General features: G+C 45.0%; 1 protein-coding gene across 1 annotated transcript in view; it reads left to right on the forward strand.

The window, feature by feature from the left end:
* The window catches only part of LOC109871711 (cadherin-2), an 83,669-nt gene that overhangs the window by 54,966 nt on the left and 8,763 nt on the right, over positions 1 to 19,940 (forward strand). Inside the window, exons 4-14 of the mRNA XM_031806684.1 lie at positions 856 to 1,035; positions 4,955 to 5,110; positions 6,240 to 6,384; positions 6,747 to 6,919; positions 8,857 to 8,994; positions 9,818 to 10,003; positions 10,825 to 11,078; positions 11,331 to 11,473; positions 12,345 to 12,578; positions 14,754 to 14,987; positions 15,337 to 15,476. Coding sequence (XP_031662544.1) covers positions 856 to 1,035; positions 4,955 to 5,110; positions 6,240 to 6,384; positions 6,747 to 6,919; positions 8,857 to 8,994; positions 9,818 to 10,003; positions 10,825 to 11,078; positions 11,331 to 11,473; positions 12,345 to 12,578; positions 14,754 to 14,987; positions 15,337 to 15,476 — 1,983 coding nt within the window. The remainder of the gene's footprint in view (positions 1 to 855; positions 1,036 to 4,954; positions 5,111 to 6,239; positions 6,385 to 6,746; positions 6,920 to 8,856; positions 8,995 to 9,817; positions 10,004 to 10,824; positions 11,079 to 11,330; positions 11,474 to 12,344; positions 12,579 to 14,753; positions 14,988 to 15,336; positions 15,477 to 19,940) is intronic.

Raw genomic sequence — 19,940 nt, forward strand, 5'->3', positions numbered from 1 at the left:
TTCACTGACTTTGACTACCTAAGTTTGCCGGCGTCTTGTTTTCATTTTTACCATGGCGCGTTCAAGGTTATTGTGACTTTTCTGGCGCTGCTTCAGCATCTCTCCCAACAGTCTCTCTCTGTGGAACAGCATAGGCAGTTGGAGCCATCTGGGTATTTAGAGTCTGGCTTGCAGGTACCATCCTCCTTTGTTTCAAATCACATTCATTACAGCCATGGGAGGATGGCACATCAATTTTAAAAGCCTTTCTGTGTGTGTGTGTGTGTGTGTGTGTGTGTGTGTGTGTGTGTGTGTGTGTGTGTGTGTGTGTGTGTGTGTGTGTGTGTGTGTGTGTGTGTGTGTGTGCATGCTTTTATCAGGACATGAGAGGAGGTCTGTGATTTAAAGCTAACTGGGGGCTACAGTACTATCCCCGACAAAGCACCTCAAACACTACTCTCATTCCCAGCCTTGTTTCTCACTGAAAGCCTGGAAAGAGAGGCTGTTCAAACACATCATCACATATATGGAGGCTATGTTAACCTTCACTGAATTCTCAAAGTCAAAATGGATCCTAAAATATAACGTGGCCACATCAAAAAGCCTCCTACAAGCTCCCACATTTGGTCATCTAGTGGGTATAATTGAATGATATTGGGAAAACAGTTTTAGGTCAGACAGGAATGTACATTCTCTTGAATTCCTTCCATCACATCATTGGTAGTTAAAGACAATTGGTCTTGTGGCTACTGTATAAACAGTCTATCTCAAGTCATTAGTTTCTAGATGTGTCCGCTTTAGTTGTTTTCAATGTCTATCTGAAGTTTCCATTGTTTTTTTTAGATGTGTCAACCTGATGTTATTTCTCTCCTTCAGGCCCAGGACATCCAAGCTCCCCCAGCTCGGTCCCAGGGTCTCCAGGAGATATGGTTCCCATCACGGCAGACAGACAGCAGCTCCATCGGCCAGCTCAAACGCATGAAGAGAGACTGGGTCATCCCCCCAATCAACGTTCCCGAGAACTCCAGAGGAGAGTTCCCCCAGGACCTGGTCCGGGTAAGATGACACACACACACACACACACACACACACACACACACACACACACACACACACACACACACACACACACACACACACACACACACACACACAAACACCAGATATCCACAATCTCAAAGGAAAAGGTATTACTCTGATGTGAGCTTCATGGTTCTATGAAGCAGCAGCAGATTTTGGACCGGCCATTCCCATTCTACCACCATTACCACAACACTCAATCCACCGCCATATTTACTACATGTCCCGAAAGGTCAAGTGCCTGTGCCATTATATCTGATTTCCCTCTCCCAGTCAGGCAGGTCATCGATATGAATGTAACCTGGTATGATGTAGCGTTAGAGAACACAGTGAATTTTACAAAAGAGCCCTCCATTGGCCTGTTTCCCTGTTGAGATACTATCTTCGCTTTATCATGGGCTCAAGGACACTCCCAGCCCATCCATTTACCTTCCACACACACACACACACACACACACACACACACACACACACACACACACACACACACACACACACACACACACACACACACACACACACACACACACACACACACACACACACATACACACATACACACATACACACATACACACATACACACACACACACTCCATAGCAGTGGGTGGGTGGATGTGAATGAAGGACTGGCAATCTTTCTCATGTCAGTTAAGAAGTAGATCCTTTCTCAATGTAAGCTTTCTGGTTCCTTACTGAGTGCTAAGTCCAATATACGACATCTGTATGTATTATATTTAATCCAAGGGCATTAGGGGTGGGGATTTTACTGAGTTGAATCAATGACATAAGGGTGTGGCACCAGGCACCATGCAGACACACTATGGATACCCAGGCTTATGGGTAGAGATAGATAGACCAGTGAAGACACGGAGACTCAAATATATCACACTCACATAGCCTTGCAAAAGTATTCAGGCCCCTTGGATTTCTTCACCTTTTATTGTGTTACAAAGTGGGATTCAAATGTATTTACTTGTGATTTTTTGTCAACAATGTACACGACATATTCTGTAATGTCGAAGTGTAAGAAAAAAATCATTTAAAAAAAAAAAGTGAATAGATATTGAATAAGAATAACTAAAGCATAGTTGTTGCATAGTTTTCATCTCCTTGAGTCAATACATGTTAGAAACAGCCTAGAGTCTTCTTGGGCAAGTCTATAAGAGCTTTGCACACCTGGATTGTGCATTATTTGCCCTTTATTATTTTAAAAGTCTTCAAGCTCTGTCAAGATGTTGAGGATCATGGCTAGACAGCAGTTTTGAAGTATTCCCAGCGATTTTTTAAAAGCAGATTTAAGTCAAAACTGTAACTTGGCCACTCCTTCTTGGCAAGCAACTCCAGCTTACAATTGGCCTGGTTATTGACCTGCTGGAAGGTGAATTCCTCCCTCAGATTCCCTCCCTTCGACTTTGCTTAGCTCTATCCCATTTCTTTTTATCCTGAAAAACTCCCCAGCATTTGCCGATGTCAAGCACACCTATAACATGATGCAGCCACAACCATGCATGAAAATAAGGAGGCAGTTACTCAGTGATATGTTGTGTTGGATTTGCCTCAAACATAAGGCTTTACATTTAGGACAAAAAGTATATTCCTTTGCTGTGTTTTTGTGGTATATTTGTATATCTTTTTAATTATGTCATTTAGGTCATTATTGTGACGTTGTTGATCCATCCTCAGTTTTCTACCATCACAGACATTGAACTGTTTCAATATCACCAATGGCCTCAAGGTTACATCCCTTAGGAGTTTAATTTCTGTCTTGCAGCTCTGTACAGATGACTGTATCTTTAATGTGTCTGGCTGGTTTAATATATAATCCACAGCATAATTATTAACTTGATCATGCTTAAAGAGATATACAATGTCTGATTTTATATTGTTACCCATCTCCTAATCACTGTCTTTCTTTAAGAGGTTTTTGAAAAGCTCCCTGGTCTTTGTTGTTGAATCTGTGGTTGAAATTCACTACTTAACTGAGTTGTCTGTATGGGGACAGAGGTCGTCAAAAAACAATATTGTGATATTGTCAGAATTATACGATACGATATATAATATTCATATATGTAACTATATACATTTTCTCCCCATCACCAGTACACACACACACGCACGCACACGCGCGCACACACACACACGCGCACACACACCCACACACACAGGCACAAACGCACACACACATGCGCACACACACATGCGCACACACACACCCCCACACACACACACACACACACGCGCACACGCACACACACACACGCAAGGGAGGAAGATCTGTTTGTACCACTCACCAATGGGACTCCAGGGCGGGGCAACACACGCACCTATACATACCCCCGCCACCACATTATTATTTTTAAGTACAATTCTGAACATTACATACACCTTAGCCAAATACATTTAAACTCAGTTTTTCACAATTCCTGACATTTAAACCAAGTAAAAATTCCCTGTCTTACGTCAGTTAGGCTCACCACTTTATTTTAAGAATGTGAAATGTCAGAATAAGAGTAGAGAGAATGATTTCTTTCAGCTTTTATTTCTTTCATCACATTCCCAGTGGGTCAGAAGTTTACAGACACTCAATTAGTATTTGGTAGCATTGCCTTTAAATTGTTTCGGGTCGCCTTCCACAAGCTTCCCACAATAAGTTGGGTGAATTTTGGCCCATTCCTCCTGACAGAGATGGTGTAACTGAGTCAGGTTTGTAGGCTACCTTGGTCGTGCACGCTTTTTCAGTTCTGCCCACACATTTTTGATAGGATTGAGGTCAGGGCTTTGTGATGACTCCAATACCTTGACCTTGTTGTCCTTAAGCCATTTTGCCACAATTTTGGAAGTATGCCTGGGGTCATTTTCCATTTGGAAGACCCATTTGCGATCAAGCTTTAACTTCCTGACTGATGTCTTGAGATGTTGCTTCTATATATCCACATCATTTTTTCTTCCTCATGATGCCATCTAGTTTGTGAAGAGTCCCTCCTGCAGCAAAGCACCCCCACAACAAGATGCTGCCAGCCCCGTGCTTCACGGTTGGGATGGTGTTCCTCGGCTTGCAAGCATCCCCCTTTTTCCTCCAAACCTATCAATGGTCATTATGGCCAAACAGTTCTATTTTTGTTTCATCAGACCAGAGGACATTTCTCCAAAAAGTATGATCTTTGTCCCCGTGTGCTGTTGCAAACCGCAGTCTGGCTTTTTTATGGCGTTTTTTTATGGCGGTTTTATGGCTTCATCCTTGCTGAGTCAGTATAGGACTCGTTTTACTGTGGATATACTTTTGTACCTGTTTCCTCTAGCATCTTCACAAGGTCCTTTGCTGTTGTTCTGGGATTGATTTGCACTTTTCGCACTAAAGTACATTCATCTCTAGGAGACAGAATGCATCTCCTTCCTGAGCGGTATGATGGCTTTTTGGTCTCATGGTGTTTATACTTGCGTACTATTGTTTGTACAGATGAACGTGGTACCTTCAGGCATTTGGAAATTGCTCCCAAGGATGAACCAGACTTGTCGAGCTCTACAACTTTTTTTCCTGAGGTCTTGGCTGATTTCTTTTGATTTTCCCATGATGTCAAGCAAAGAGGCACAGAATTTGAAGGTTGGCCTTGAAATACATCCACATTGTACACGTCCAATTGACTCAAATGATGTCAATTAGCCGATCAGAAGCTTCTAAAGCCATGACATCATTTTCTGGAATTTTCCAAGCTTTTTAAAGCACAGTCAACTTAGTGTATGTAAACTTCTGACCCACTGAATTTGTGATACAGCGAATTATAAGTGATTGAAAACGAGTTTTAATGTAAACTTCCGACTTCAACCGTATATATATACCTACAATTGAGTATTGATCATCATTTAACCAACCTACCTTTGTGTTCTGAAACAGATCCGGTCGGACAATGACAAGAACCGATCCCTGAGGTACAGTGTGACCGGACCCGGAGCTGACCAGCCACCCACCGGCATCTTCATAATTCACCCCATCTCTGGAGAGCTGTCTGTCATGAAACCCCTGGACAGGGAACACATATCCAACTTCCACGTAAGTCTCTCTCACACACACACACACACACACACACACACACACACACACACACACACACACACACACACACACACACACACACACACACACACACACACACACACACACACACACAGGCCTACGTGATAGAGAGCAGATGACTAGGACCATGCGCACTGACAAAGTCAAGATCCACTTTGGTTCGAAACCTTGTTCTTTTCTAGCCAAATAAAGGTATGGTGGAGTAATAGTGTGTGCAGGTCCTATTCATCTCAAGCCTTCCTTGGCCCAGCTTGACCTGAAGTGATGTGAGTTTGACTGTATTGACTTTTCTCCATGATGGAGAAAGCACCTTGGCCTTGCAACCGGTACAGTGAATAAGAGCAACGAAGCAGATATTCCAAACGTTTACATGAAAAGTACCAAGCATTAAGCCCTCTTTATCCAGATGTACAGTATGTCCTCTTTGGCTTATACGTGCAGTCTGTACATTCCAGGAGGCTGGCTGGCATGTGCTCAAGGTCCCTTGGTAGTCAAACACTCCTCAATAGTGTACACTGGAGAGGGGTGGGGGGTTTTGGGAGGCATTCCGGAACTGACTTATCCGTCTGAGAATTTGAAAGAGTTTTTTTACTCTAACTTCTAGCGATATCATGACCCACTCATAACTATGAATTAAATGGCAGTGGTCATAGTTTGGGAGTTGTGATATGTCTAGCAACCAATGCTATTGATTTGATTCAGGGTGAGACATGTATTAGACTGGGGCAGACAGTAAAATCAGTAAACGACATGTTTGTAATGAAAGGTACAATGGGGAGGGCATCGCTGGATGCGCTGCACGGTGTAGAAACAAACATTAACAGTATTGAAAGGCACATTCCCGGGCTCATTATTTTTGTCTGAGAGAAATGGAAATAGGTAAGGGAGAGAGTCATCACAATGCCAAGGTTCTGCTTAGGCAAAGTGGAGTGTGTCAGCTGTATGTTTATCGTGTGGGTCCTACATTGCTATGACATTTGTACATTTTCTGTTTTCTGGTTATGTGTATGCCTGGATGAATAATTGTGTGCGTGCATGTGTGCATACGTATATATGTGTGTACACCACAACCAGCTGAGTGCTCTCCCTGGTGTCTCACCTACAGCTGAGAGCTCATGCTGTGGATCTGAACGGTAACCAGGTAGAGAGCCCCATCGACATTGTGATCAATGTGATTGACATGAACGACAACCGACCAGAGTTCATTCATCAGATCTGGAACGGCTCCGTCCCCGAGGGCTCCAAACCAGGTAGGAGCCCAGACTAACCTTCCCAGCCTCTGGCCCACTGTGCCACTAGACTATTAGGACACCAAACGGCATTGATCAATCACACAGGGTAGTCATTTTGTTCATTTGGCTGTGGTTCGATATGGATAAGATCTCTGCCAATAGCAAGTATTCTCTTGTGGAAGTGCTTTGTCAACATTTCAGACAAAGCCAAAGCTTTTATTTGGGCTATGTTAGTCAACAGATCCTCATAGTATGGAAGTAACGTCAGTGTAATGACTGTCTTAGGTCGATTCAATGCAGTATTGAAATAAAACAAGGTTCTACCTTTTTAAAAGTTAAATCCCCTATTTGCATCTTCTGTCTCTCTTGTCATTCATCAGGGACCTTCGTTATGACGGTAACGTCTGTTGACAAAGACGACCCCAAAACAGCCAATGGGATGCTGCGCTACAAGATCGGATCCCAGAATCCCGAGAGCCCGACATCCAACATGTTCACCATTAACAACAAGACAGGAGACATCATTACCGTCGCAGCTGGCCTGGACAGAGAGGTACGCAATACAACAGTTTGTGTGCGCGTGCGTGCGCGCTCGCGTGCTCTTTTATTAAACCCCATTGCAGTAGCAGTAACAGACCGTCATCACATTCATTCGTATATGTGCTCCTCCTTTGCTGCTCGGCATTCCTCTAACTCGTATACATCAAGATATCTTTTCCTTTGTTTACCTAAGTGAGCTGTAGATAGCAGACGAACAGTTTTGAGTTGTTTTTGCTGCTGATAATCTTTAGTGTGTCTCAAAACTAATGAAGTTAGCTAAGTATGCCCCATTACCATTTTTCCAACGAAGACCAGAAATTGACTCATCACACTCTTCGGGAATTATTTACTCTAACATGGAGGCAATATGCATCATTGAGCAGCTAAATGTTTTTCTCCTCGTTGCTGTTAACACTCCTATTTAATTGCATAGCCATGGACTTTGCTTTTACTGGAAGGAAGGAGAGGAAAAAATAACGGAATAAATATAAAAAGTCAAAGGGAAAAAACAAAGCCAATTGCTGTAATTCTGGCCAGGGCAATCTGGATAGTTGGCCCACTCAATCAAGTTTGCCCCAGGGCTGCTGTTATATATACGGCATTTGCCACCCTGAAAGTAATTTCCCCGATTCTCATTACCTAGCAACTGGTCCGTCGCCTGAGTAGCTTTTAATGTGAAGGGAGTCATTTGTTACAGTGGGATTACCCATCGTGCACCATACTGCTACACAGAGTGGAAGCGTTGCACTCCCACAGCAAGCCGACTTCTAGAGTTCCTTTCTCTCTCCACAGGGAATTGATGTAGACTTGATCATTGTGAGAATAACTCGGATTCCTCGTTGGGGTTTATGTAAGACACCCGTTTCTACTGAACACACGGCTCAAGGCTTTACCTTTTATTTAACTAGGCAAGTCAGTTAAGAACAAATTCTTATTTACAATGACGGCCGACCGAAATGCAAAAGGCCTCCTGCGAGTTGTATGTGGAGGCGGAGGGCTGCAGTAGGTATCTCCGATAGGGGGGGGGGAGTGAGGCCTAAGAGGGTTTTATAAATAAGCATCAGCTAGTGTGTCTTGCGACGGATATACAGAGATTACCTGTTTACAGAGAAGTATAAAGTACAGCGATCTGATGGCCGAATGGTAAAGAACATCTAGCCACTCGAGAGCACCCTTACCTGCCAATCTATAAATGGCGTCTCTGTAATCTAGTATGGGTAGGATGGTTAGTTTGGCAGCTGGGGTAAAAGAGGAGTGATTCCAATCGAGGAAACCGAATCTAGATTGAACCTTAGCTTGCAGCTTTGATGTGTGCTGAGAGAAGGACAGTGTACCATCTAGCCAAAGTATTGTATGAGGTGACTACCTCAAGCTCTAAACCCTCAGAGGTAGTAATCACACTGGTGGGCAGAGGAGCATTATTCTTACCAAACCACATGCCAGTTTTGTTGTAGAGTATAAGACTGTGTCATATGCATATAAATGGATGGGAGGGTGTCCTACTGCTTGAGCTATGTTGTTGATGTAAATTGAGAAGAGCGTGGGGCCTAGGATCGAGCCTTGGGATACTCCCTTGACGACAGGCAGTGGCCGAGATAGCAGATGTTCTGACTTTATACACTGCACTCTTTGAGAGAGGTAGTTAAAGACACCTGGCCAAAGACACCCTCAGAGACACCAATACTCCTTAGCGGGCCCACAATAATGGAATGTTCTACCATATCGAAAGGTTTGGCTAAGTCCTATAAGGTTGCAGTGACACATCCATAACATGAGCTGAAATCAGATTGCATACCAGAGAGAATACTATAGACATCAAGAAAGCCAGTCAGTTGATTATTGACAAGTTTTTCCAACACTTTTGATAGGCAAGGCAAACTAGAAATGGGCCTCATGTTGTCCATGATATAGAGAGTGGATTCTTTTTCAAATTATTTTTTTTTCATGCAGAAAGTGCCTCAGTACACGTTGATCATCCAGGCCACAGACATGGAGGGCAACCCCATGTACGGCCTGTCCAACACTGCCACGGCCGTTATCAGGGTGACCGACATCAACGACAACCCACCAGAGTTCACTGCCGAGATGGTAAGAAAGAACAAAGCTTCACATCTATGCATTACACCACACTGTGTGATTCACTCTGTTCCCAGTCATAGCACTGTAAAGACCCAGGCAGAGCCATGTTGTGTCTCAACCGATGACGGGCACGACCACGTAAAACTCAGATGATGTAAAACAGGGTCTCGCTACAGCATGTGCAAAATAAATAAATACATCGCAGTTTACAATGTTTTAGATCATTTACGTTAAATTTACATCATTTTTATTCCCAATTCTTTGTCCCGAGAAATGATAAAATAGTTGTACAACCCTGTGTATACGTTTTTTTAAAAATGATATCAAACTCAACCGTTTATCTTTTCCAGTGACGAAGGACTGGATGTCTCATGATAGGGTGGGATATGCAAACCGGTTCAATTTTCAGCACATCTATTGCCTACATGTTTTGGCATTCAGTTCCAAAAACGTACTTTCTGACCACTTCTACTATGGGCAAATATGTATAGAAAGGTTTCTTCAAATCAAAAGGGGTGTATCCAAAAAGTGATTGATATAAAATGGAACAACCCACATGTAAGTACTGACACTGTGAGTACATCAGGCAGGCAGAGAGAGCCGAGCAGAGACAGGTGCTTGATGTATTTGTTACAGATACATTGGCCCTTGTGTAAAGTAATGGTATTGTTTTGAGATGGCGATGATAACATGATAAATTGCCGTGGACATTTATTTACTTGAAATTGGGTGTTGGGTGTGTAGAGCTGGAGCACGGAGCCTGTGTTTTTCCGCTGGCGCAGCAGTATGTGTAACTGCTCTCTGTCCCATCCTCCATCTTTTATTCATTTAGTTCTTTGGAGAGGTGCCTGAGAACCGGGTGAATGTCATCGTGGCCAACCTGACGGTGACGGACAAAGACCAGCCCAACACGCTAGCGTGGAAGGCCGTCTACAAGATCACTGGAGGTGACCCCACTGGCAGGTTCTCCGTGCCAACCGACCCCACCACTAACGAGGGCCTGGTAACCGTCGTCAAGGTGAGGCAGACTGCAACACCCTCAGACTTAATCCATTACCCCAATCCCCTTCCCTCCACTCCCGTATCTCCCAGGGGAGCCACTTATTTTAATAGTTAATTCTATTTTATTATTTTATTTATTTCACTTTTATTTAACTAGGCAAGTCAGTTAAGAACAAATTCTTATTTACAATGAAGGACTACTAAAAGGCCTCCTGCGGGGACGGGGGCTGGGATTAAAAATAAAATAAAAATATAGGACAAAACACACATCACGATAAGAGAGGCACCACAACACTACATAAAGAGAGACCCAAGACAACAACATAGCAAGGCAGCAACACATGAAAACACAGCATGGCAGCAACACAACATGGCAGCAACACAACATGGTTGCAGCACAAAACATGGTACAAACATGATTGGGCACAGACAACAGCACAAAGGTAGAGACAACAATACATCACGCAAAGCAGCCACAACTGTCAGTAAGAGTGTCCATGATTGAGTCTTTGTATGAAGAGATGGAGAGAAAACGGTCCTGTTTGAGTGTTTTTTGCAGCTCGTTCCAGTCGCTAGCTGCAGCGAATTGAAAAGAGGAGCGACCCAGGGATGTGTGTGCGCTTTGGCGACCTTTAACAGACTGTGACTGGCTAAGACAGCTCAGCAGTAGTAGTACAACTAAAGTAGCCCCGAGCTGACTTTTCCTGGGATCTTTGCCTCATTGCATTAGAAGAAGAAGAGTACTTTATTGACAAAAAAAATAACCGAATATATACTTTATTGATCCCTTACCGTCCATGGAGCATACTTACGTACTTTTGCGTTTCCTCCCTCCAGCCAATCGATTATGAGATCAGCAGGACGTACATGTTGACGGTGGTGGCGGTGAACGAGGTGTCTCTCGCCCGGGGCATCCACTCCCCTCGCCAGTCCACCGCCACGGTCTCCATCAGGGTCATTGACGTCAACGAGAGCCCCTACTTCGACCCCAACCCCAAACTCATCAAACTGGAGGAGGGGATGTTAGCAGAATCCACACTGACCACCTTCACAGCACAAGACCCTGATAGATTCATGCAGCAAAGCATTAGGTAATAATGATACTAAATAGCTGTATTCATACAGAGCTTTTCATGCAGTTTCTTCAATCACTGATTGTCAATAAAAACACTCCCATTCTCCGTAAGAAATGTATCTTTCTTTTGTTGAACATTCACCACCTTTAGCCTTGAATGTATGAGTCTGCATAAAATGAAATAATGATTAAAAAAAAACCTAGCTTGTAAGGTTTGAATGAACGTCTTTATGTATCTTCTTACAATCTTCGTCCTCTGTGTTCTCAGATACACCAGGCTCTCAGACCCAGCCAACTGGCTGAGAATTGATGCTAACACCGGGCGCATCACAACCATCGCCGTCCTGGACCGCGAGTCGCCCTACGTGAAGGACAACATGTACAGCGCCACCTTCTTGGCCTCTGATAATGGTACTTAGCCTAGTCGCCGGGCGCTAATATCTGCTTCCATCTGTATAGCCAAGTAGACTAGGGGAATATTGTTTTTAGCAGCTGCCTTTTTCAAGGTTAAAATTGTGCCAGACACCAATGTAGCAACCGCCACCCTGTTGAAAGTTAACGTTTCAGAGCGAGCACAGACCTAGCAGCCACACTGTGGACGTATTCACCTCTTTCCTCTCTCCTTCCCTGACTGGATTTACCTCTGTTCAGGTTTAGCCTGTTCCACAGAGCACAGCGTAGGCCAATAGGCTTAGAAACTCTCTCAATAAAGAGGTTTCTCAGCATTAATAGGTCAGGATTAGATGAGTGGCTCATTTGAGCGTGGCCTGAATGGCAAAAAAGCCTCTTAGCCCCATGAATACATAGAGGGGCTGAGGCTCTGGGTCTCCCGGGCTAAGGCAGCGACAGTGTGCTCTTCTCTGTCTATCTGAGTTAGTATTCTCACCCTGTGGCCTCCCTCTTCGTCAGGAATACACACTCTCTTTAGATAACACACACACATGCACAGCCCCTCTGCGCCTCCCTCCATTCCCCAAACGTTGCTCTATATCCCCCACCCTCACCCGTGGAGAGAGATCAGTATGCAGTCTGGAGGGGTCCTGTCCCTGCAGACTGGCTGCTGCTGCTCCTCTCTGCCTTACTTTTACACCAAGAACCAGGTTCAGGATAACAACGTTATGTATTAGCAAACATGCAGCGAGACATCATGCATGAGGATCACTTCAATGGTATACTTCCCCTTATCGTTATTATGTGTTATGTCAAATCTGTATTCTAAGACATTTGTGAGTGTGACATTGTGTGTGCATCCGTCCCTGTCTGTGTGTGTTGTCCCGTCCAGGCGCCCCACCAGCGAGCGGTACAGGCACCCTGCAGATCTCCCTGCTGGACATCAACGACAACGCGCCCCACGTCTACCCCCAGGAGACTGAGATGTGCAAGAAGCCCGAGCCTAACGGCATCAACATCACAGCGCTGGACGGAGACCTCAACCCCAACGCTGGACCCTTCGCGTTCGAGCTGGCCAACAGGCCCTCAGATGTCAGAAGAAACTGGACCATCACACGGCTCAGTGGTAAGACACAACAACAACAACAACAGCAATAGCAAACAATCAAACAAACAAAAACACTGTATATCAGGGCTATTCAATATATCTATCTAGGTCGGCAATACTGCTGGTTTTCATTCTTCCAATGTAATCAGAGACTGATTTAGACCTGGGTCACCAGGTGACCATTCTGGCCAATAGCTGACATTCATCAATCAACTTCCAGTGTTTTTACAACCGCCAGTGAGAATGGAGAACCACTTGGTCATTTGGATGGTGATAAATAACCCTATAGGTTTGGCACTGGCTTCGGGGAAGTACAGTATGGGCATCATGTCCATGAGGTTTCTGGCTCTCCATAGGGCCAAGAGCATTGACCGACACTCTTAGAAAAAAGGTCCTAGCTAGAACCTAAAAAGGTTCTTTTCACAGAGGGTTTTTACCTGGAACCAAAAAGGGTTATCCTATGGGGACAGCCAAAGAACCATTTTGGAACCCTTTTTGTCTACGAGCGTATGACAGTAGACAATGCTCTCAGTGTGCGTGCCTCACGAGGCCTATGTTAAGACACTATATTATAAAAGAGATTAGTAACAGCTCACTAATTGATTATGCTAATTATACAAACAACATATTGGCGGAATTACTCATTTGTTGTGCATTGATAGCGAATCGATGCGAGTGTAAACCGCAGTAAATGAATAACTATCTTAATAGGATAACAGCCATATGGATTATAGAATCTGGGGGGGGTTTAGCCTAAGCGGCATTATCAAAAAGGTCTTCAGTGGGTTTATAAGCTCAAAATCTAAATCCTGACCATATTTTGGATTAGATAAGCTGACACAATTTCCAGGTATTGGAATTCATGCTGTTCAAAAGTATGTGGACACTCCTTCAAATTCATGGATTCAGCTATTTCAGCGACACACCTATTGCTGACAGGTGTATAAAATCGAGCACACAGCCATGCAATCTCTATAGACAAACATTGGCAGTAGAATGGCCCGTACTGAGGAGCTCAGTGACTTTCAACGTGTCACCGTTATAGGATGCCACTTTTCCAACAAGTCAGTTTGTCAAATGTCTGCACTGCTACAGCTACCCCTGTCAACTGTAAGTGCTTTTATTGTGAAGTGGAAACGTCTAGGAGCAACAATGGCTCAGCCGCAAAGTGGTAGGCCACACAAGCTCACAGAAAGGGACCTCCAAGTGATGAGGCGTGTATTGCGTAAAAATCGTCTGTCCTCGGTTGCAACACTCACTTAGAAGTTCCAAACTGCTACTGGAAGCAACGTCAGCACAAGAACTGTTCCTCGGGAGCTTCATGAAATCTGTTTTCATGGCTGAGCAGCCACACACAAACCTAAGATAATCATGCAGAATGACAAGCTTCGGCTGGAGTGGTATAATGCTCACCACCATTGGACTCTGGAACAGTGGAAATGCGTTCTCTGTAGTGATGAATCCTGCTTCACCATCTGGCTGATCTAGGTTTGGTGGATCCCAAGAGAACGCTACCTGCCCAAATGCATAGTGCCAACTGTAACGTTTGGTGGCCCCTTAGTTCCAGTGAAGGGAATCTTAACGCTACAGGATACAATGACATTCTAGATGATTCTGTGCTTCCAACTTTGTGGCAACAGTTTGGGGAAGGCCCTATCCTGTTTCAGCATGATAATGCGCCCATGCACAAAGCGAGGTCCATACAGAAATGGTATGTAGAGATCGGTGTGGAAGAACTTGACTAGCCTGCGCAGAGCCCTGACCTGAACCCCATTGAACACCTATGGGACAAATTGGAATGCCGACTGCAAGCCAGGCCTAATCGGCCAACATTAGTGCCCAACATCACTATTGCGCTTGTGGCTGAATGGAAGCAAGTCCCCACAGAAATGTTCCAACATCTATTAGAAATCCTTCCCAGAAGAGTGGAGGCATATGGACTAGCTCCATATTAATGCCCATGATTTTGGAACGAAATGTTCGACATGCAGGTGTCCACATACTATTGGCCAGGTAGTGTATTTATTTTCCCAGTAGTTACACTCTGGAACATTTTAAGTAGAGTGTTGTTTTGTTTTATTTAGGGATTAGTAATTGAGTTGCTTATTTATCTTTCTTCCTTCACTTTCCCTTCCTTTATGTCTCTTTCCCTCCCTCCCTCTCCCCCCTCTTTCCTTCTCCCCCGTCTCCCAGGTGATTATGCCCAGTTGAACCTGAAGATTGGCTTCCTGGAAAGCGGCATCTACGAGATCCCCATCATCATCACTGACTCTGGCAACCTGCCCATGTCCAACACATCCTACCTGCGGGTCAAGGTGTGCCAGTGTGACCACAACGGGGACTGCACCGACCAGCAGCACATCATCGCCGCAGGGCTGGGCACGGGCGCCATCATCGCCATCCTGCTCTGCATCATCATCCTCCTCAGTGAGTGCAGCCCTGCCCTCTCGCATGCTCGCGCGTGCACACACTCTCACAGTCACACACACACACCAGTGTCCCCACCACCCCACCCGCCACACACAAACAAGATCAAATGCCATCCCTTGCCATCCCCAAACACTGCCACAGGAATTATGGAGGGAGCTAAACGTCATGCCCAAGAGACACCAGTAGATTATTTCAGGATTACCCAAAAGATATCCCTGATCAGGCTCGAGGCAAGCTCTAAATTCTGGATTGGATTACATGTGTATGCAAAATATGTCAGTTATTATGTCTTGTAATATGGGATCTCTCTCTCACGCTTTCCCTTCCTCCCTCCCTCCTTCTGTAGTTCTGGTGTTGTTGTTTGTGGTGTGGATGAAGCGTCGTGATAAGGAGCGTCAGGCCAAGCAGCTTCTCATTGACCCGGAGGACGACGTCAGAGACAACATCCTGAAGTACGATGAGGAGGGAGGTGGAGAGGAGGACCAGGTGGAGTAACACACATGCACAGACAGACACACACACATACACATTGAAACACACACTCACATACACACAGACACACACAAGACATCCTCAGATATACTGTACACAGAAAACCGCACTTGTTATAATGAACTTCAGTTAATACAAGGGAATCATTTTGTAAATGTCTGTTAATATCTTCCACAAATGGAGTGTGTTCAAGCCACGGGCCCATTCTGTGAGGGACTCCACACACTGGCCTAGGTAGTGTAGACTAGAGATGAGTGTGGGGTAGTAGCAGTCTTCAGTCCTAAATTGGCTTCTGAGGCTAGTAATTGCAGGGATAATGTAATTTGGAGACATACATCTGCTACTGTGTAGTAATTAAGCTCCATCTAAAAGGTAACGATATGACTGGGAAGCCATTACACATCTGCCAGCGATTGGGCAGGAGGGAGACACGCACACAAACACACAAACACACACACACACACATGCACAGTGATTTCTGAAGACACTGTGATATAACGCTCCTCAAAGACTGTAGAAGCGGGGGGGTAACTGAATTCAGATTTATCGAAGGAATACATCCATTTTGAGCTGAGTGGAGGAGGAGGGCTGGACGTCAGAAGGAAATGGTCTTGTCTTTGGAATCTGGAAGTCAGTCAGTCGGTGGTGTGTGTTGGGTAAAAAAGGAACCTGACTGTCCCTGTGATGTGGACTATATAATGCCTCACCTCTGTTCTCCCTATCTCTCCCGCTGTGGAGGAAATTGAAGTGTCAGACCATTGGCCACTCTGTGCTCTCTGAGTATTTTCTTTGAGTTTCTGACTGCCATTGCCTGGGTTTTTATTAGTCCGTGGGGCACTCATTCTACCAAGAGGAGACAGCTGATCAGCCCCCTTCTCACTGGCTGTGTGGGAAGTGGAGAATAATGTGGTGTGGAAAGAATATCCAATTCCAGAAACTTCTGTGGAAGTTAAAGTTTTGTAACTTGATGGAGAAACTCCATTGTAATGAGTGTTTTCTAGCCCTGCCTGTTCATCAATGCAGTCGCAAACTGAAGCACGTCTTTGCCAAGTTTTTCAAAGGGCCACAGAGGAAAGCTGTGTATGATATCGTTTTTCCAAATACAGATGGAAATGCTTATTTTTCAAGGCCACACAAACAAAATAGCTTAAAGATACTTCCTTTCATTAAATTACCAACAGACTATTTTGTCTTGACAGAACAAACCTGTGTATGCAACCGCAGCAGGTGTCCTAATTTCTCATTCAGTTGTGAAAAGAAAAAAAAGAGTGGAAATAGTGGAAAAACAACCTCTTGTTAAAGTCTCACTCTAGGAGGAAGGGCACAGAGTCAGTCAATAGGTGCAGACCAGGGCCATCGTCAGTCAATCTTTTGCTTCAAGCAGAGTAGCCTAGTGGTTAGAGCGTTGGACTAGTAACCAAAAGGTTGCAAGTTCGAATCCCTGAGCTGAGAAGGTACAAATCTGTCGTTCTGCCCCTGAACAGGCAGTTAACCCACTGTTCCTAGGCCGTCATTGAAAATAAGAATTTGTTCTTAACTTAAAGGTTAAAAAAAAATTATAATAAATAAAAATAGATATTTGAAGTGGAAATATGGCCAAACAAATTCCTCCCCTTACATGGGGAGTTTGTGTGTCTGATATTGTTTACTGTCCAGCTTTACCCGTTGTAGGAGTGGAGGCCTTTGCTTTGGAATGTCCAGTCACAATGTGGGTGATTCAATGTGTTGTCCGGGCGTGGCAGGGGAAATTATATGTCAGTGTGTTGGTGCTTGGAGCTGTAATGTGTGAAGAATGGTGCCCTTGAGTGCTTAGAGTGTTGTCATTATCCAGTTGTGGCTACGTGACTGTAATGATATGCTGCAGTTCCCTGTCACTGAGCTCTGACCTCTGGGATGACCCCGCGGTAGGTCCTAGGAGGGTCACAGGGTGGTGGGCTGGAGGGGACACAGGGCATCCTGCTCTGGGATGTATGACGGCCATTGTCCCCTTCCAGACAGACCCTTTCAGTCAACCGGAGGGGACATGGGGATATTATTTTTACACACACTGTCAATCTGTCTGTTTAGATGATCCATTTCTTTATTTCCAGATTAACATGATACATGTGTAGGCCTATGTTCCACAAGGAATAGAAAGGCCTAAGTAAGTTAGATACATGTGTTCATATGAACACCATTTTTTAGGAGTAGGGAGTGTCTGGACTGGAGTGTCTGGACTGGAGTGTCTGGACTGGAGTGTCTGGACTGGAGTGTCTGGACTGGAGTGTCGACATGTGTAGTTGTGTCTGTGTTTGTGTTTGTGTTTCTAAAATATGTTTGTATTTTAGTCATCTACAGTATGTTTTCATTTGTCCATCTTTAGACATGCATACACACTCAGGATTTGTGTGTCCGCGAGTGTGTGTGAGCTTAGTTACATGCATAGTTATATGTGCAAGCGAGCAGGGACAATATTGAAGGGGGATATTAGAGATGGATGGATTACTGAAAATCTGCTAAAGAGGGACACTCCATCATTCACGCTTATTAAGCACACAACTCTTCTCCCATGGCATTCCCTCCATCATATCCTCTCTGATAGCATATCAGTCCACCTCCTCGCTGCTGTCTTCTCATCCACATCACAACGCACCACGGCTCTCCAAATCTCTTTCTCTCTCATTCTCGGTCTTGTTCTCTCCATCTCTCTGTTTCTCTCTCTCTCCATTTCTCTCTCTCTCTCTCAATTTCTCTCTGCAGCTCTGTCCACTCCTTCTCTCTCCTCGTGTGACACTGCACAAACCAAACGGCGAGCCAGTCAGGTTGCCTTGGCAATGTTAATAGGATTAGTAATGGCTTATGCATATCCGCCATTCCGTGTCTGGGGCCTGATTAGAGCAGAACAGTTTCCTGCACACTCTTCCAGAAGAACACTGCTCTATTGCAAGTGGGTTGAAGACTGATGCTCGGTTCCTTAGCCTTGACCCCGAAGCTGGATATTGTTAAATGCAGCTAACTGTCCAAGTGGTAGTACTTCAACCAACAGTCTAAAGTCCACCCATTGATAGGATTTGTAGCTCTGATGATACAGGGTAGTAACAGTAACAACAATATACAAATATGTAGACACTGCCACCCCCCTCATATATATATATATATATTTTAGCTCTGCATATTCTTTTTCTAGAATTTCATGATTTGGCCCTTTTTATTTCAGTGTGTCCCAGTCTCGGGTAGATCATATGGCCTATGTGTGTGTATTGGTTTAGGTAGAGAGATCTGCCCATGTGTGTATCAGCGTAGGTAGGGAATTCTGTCCATGTGTGATTAGTCTAGCTGGATCTTATTCTGTTCTGGCCATGTGTGTATTGGTCTAGGTAGGAAGTTCTGCCCATGTGTGTATTGGTCTAGGTAGGGGGTTCTGCCCGTGTGTGTATTGGTCTAGGTAGGGGGTTCTGCCCGTGTGTGTATTGGTCTAGGTAGGGGGTTCTGCCCGTGTGTGTATTGGTCTAGGTAGGGGGTTCTGCCCGTGTGTGTATTGGTCTAGGTAGGGGGTTCTGCCCGTGTGTGTATTGGTCTAGGTAGGGGGTTCTGCCCGTGTGTGTATTGGTCTAGGTAGGGGGTTCTGCCCATGTGTGTATTGGTCTAGGTAGGGGGTTCTGCCCGTGTGTGTATTGGTCTAGGTAGGGGGTTCTGCCCGTGTGTGTATTGGTCTGGGTAGGGAGATCTGCCCATGTGTGTATTGGTTGGGGTAGGAAGTTCTGGCCGTGTGTGTATTGGTCGAGGTAGGAAGTTCTGGCCGTGTGTGTATTGGTCGAGGTAGGAAGTTCTGGCCGTGTGTGTATTGGTCGGGGTAGGAAGTTCTGGCCGTGTGTGTATTGGTCGAGGTAGGAAGTTCTGGCCGTGTGTGTATTGGTCTAGGTAGGGAGCTCTGCCCATGTGTGTATTGGTCTGGGGAGCTCTGCCCATGTGTGTATTGGTCTAGATAGGGAGGTCTGCCCATGTGTGTATTGGTCTAGGTAGGGAGCTCTGCCCATGTGTGTATTGGTCTAGATAGGGAGCTCTGCCCATGTGTGTATTGGTCTAGGTAGGGAGGTCTGCCCATGTGTGTATTGGTCTAGGTAGGGAGCTCTGCCCATGTGTGTATTGGTCTAGGTAGGGAGCTCTGCCCATGTGTGTATTGGTCTAGGTAGGGAGCTCTGCCCATGTGTGTATTGGTCTGGGGAGCTCTGCCCATGTGTGTATTGGTCTAGATAGGGAGGTCTGCCCATGTGTGTATTGGTCTAGGTAGGGAGCTCTGCCCATGTGTGTATTGGTCTAGATAGGGAGCTCTGCCCATGTGTGTATTGGTCTAGATAGGGAGGTCTGCCCATGTGTGTATTGGTCTAGGTAGGGAGCTCTGCCCATGTGTGTATTGGTCTAGGTAGGGAAGTCTGCCCATGTGTGTATTGGTCTAGATAGGGAGCTCTGCCCATGTGT

Source organism: Oncorhynchus kisutch, linkage group LG27, assembly GCF_002021735.2.
Source record: "Oncorhynchus kisutch isolate 150728-3 linkage group LG27, Okis_V2, whole genome shotgun sequence".
Taxonomy (NCBI): Eukaryota; Metazoa; Chordata; class Actinopteri; order Salmoniformes; family Salmonidae; genus Oncorhynchus; species Oncorhynchus kisutch.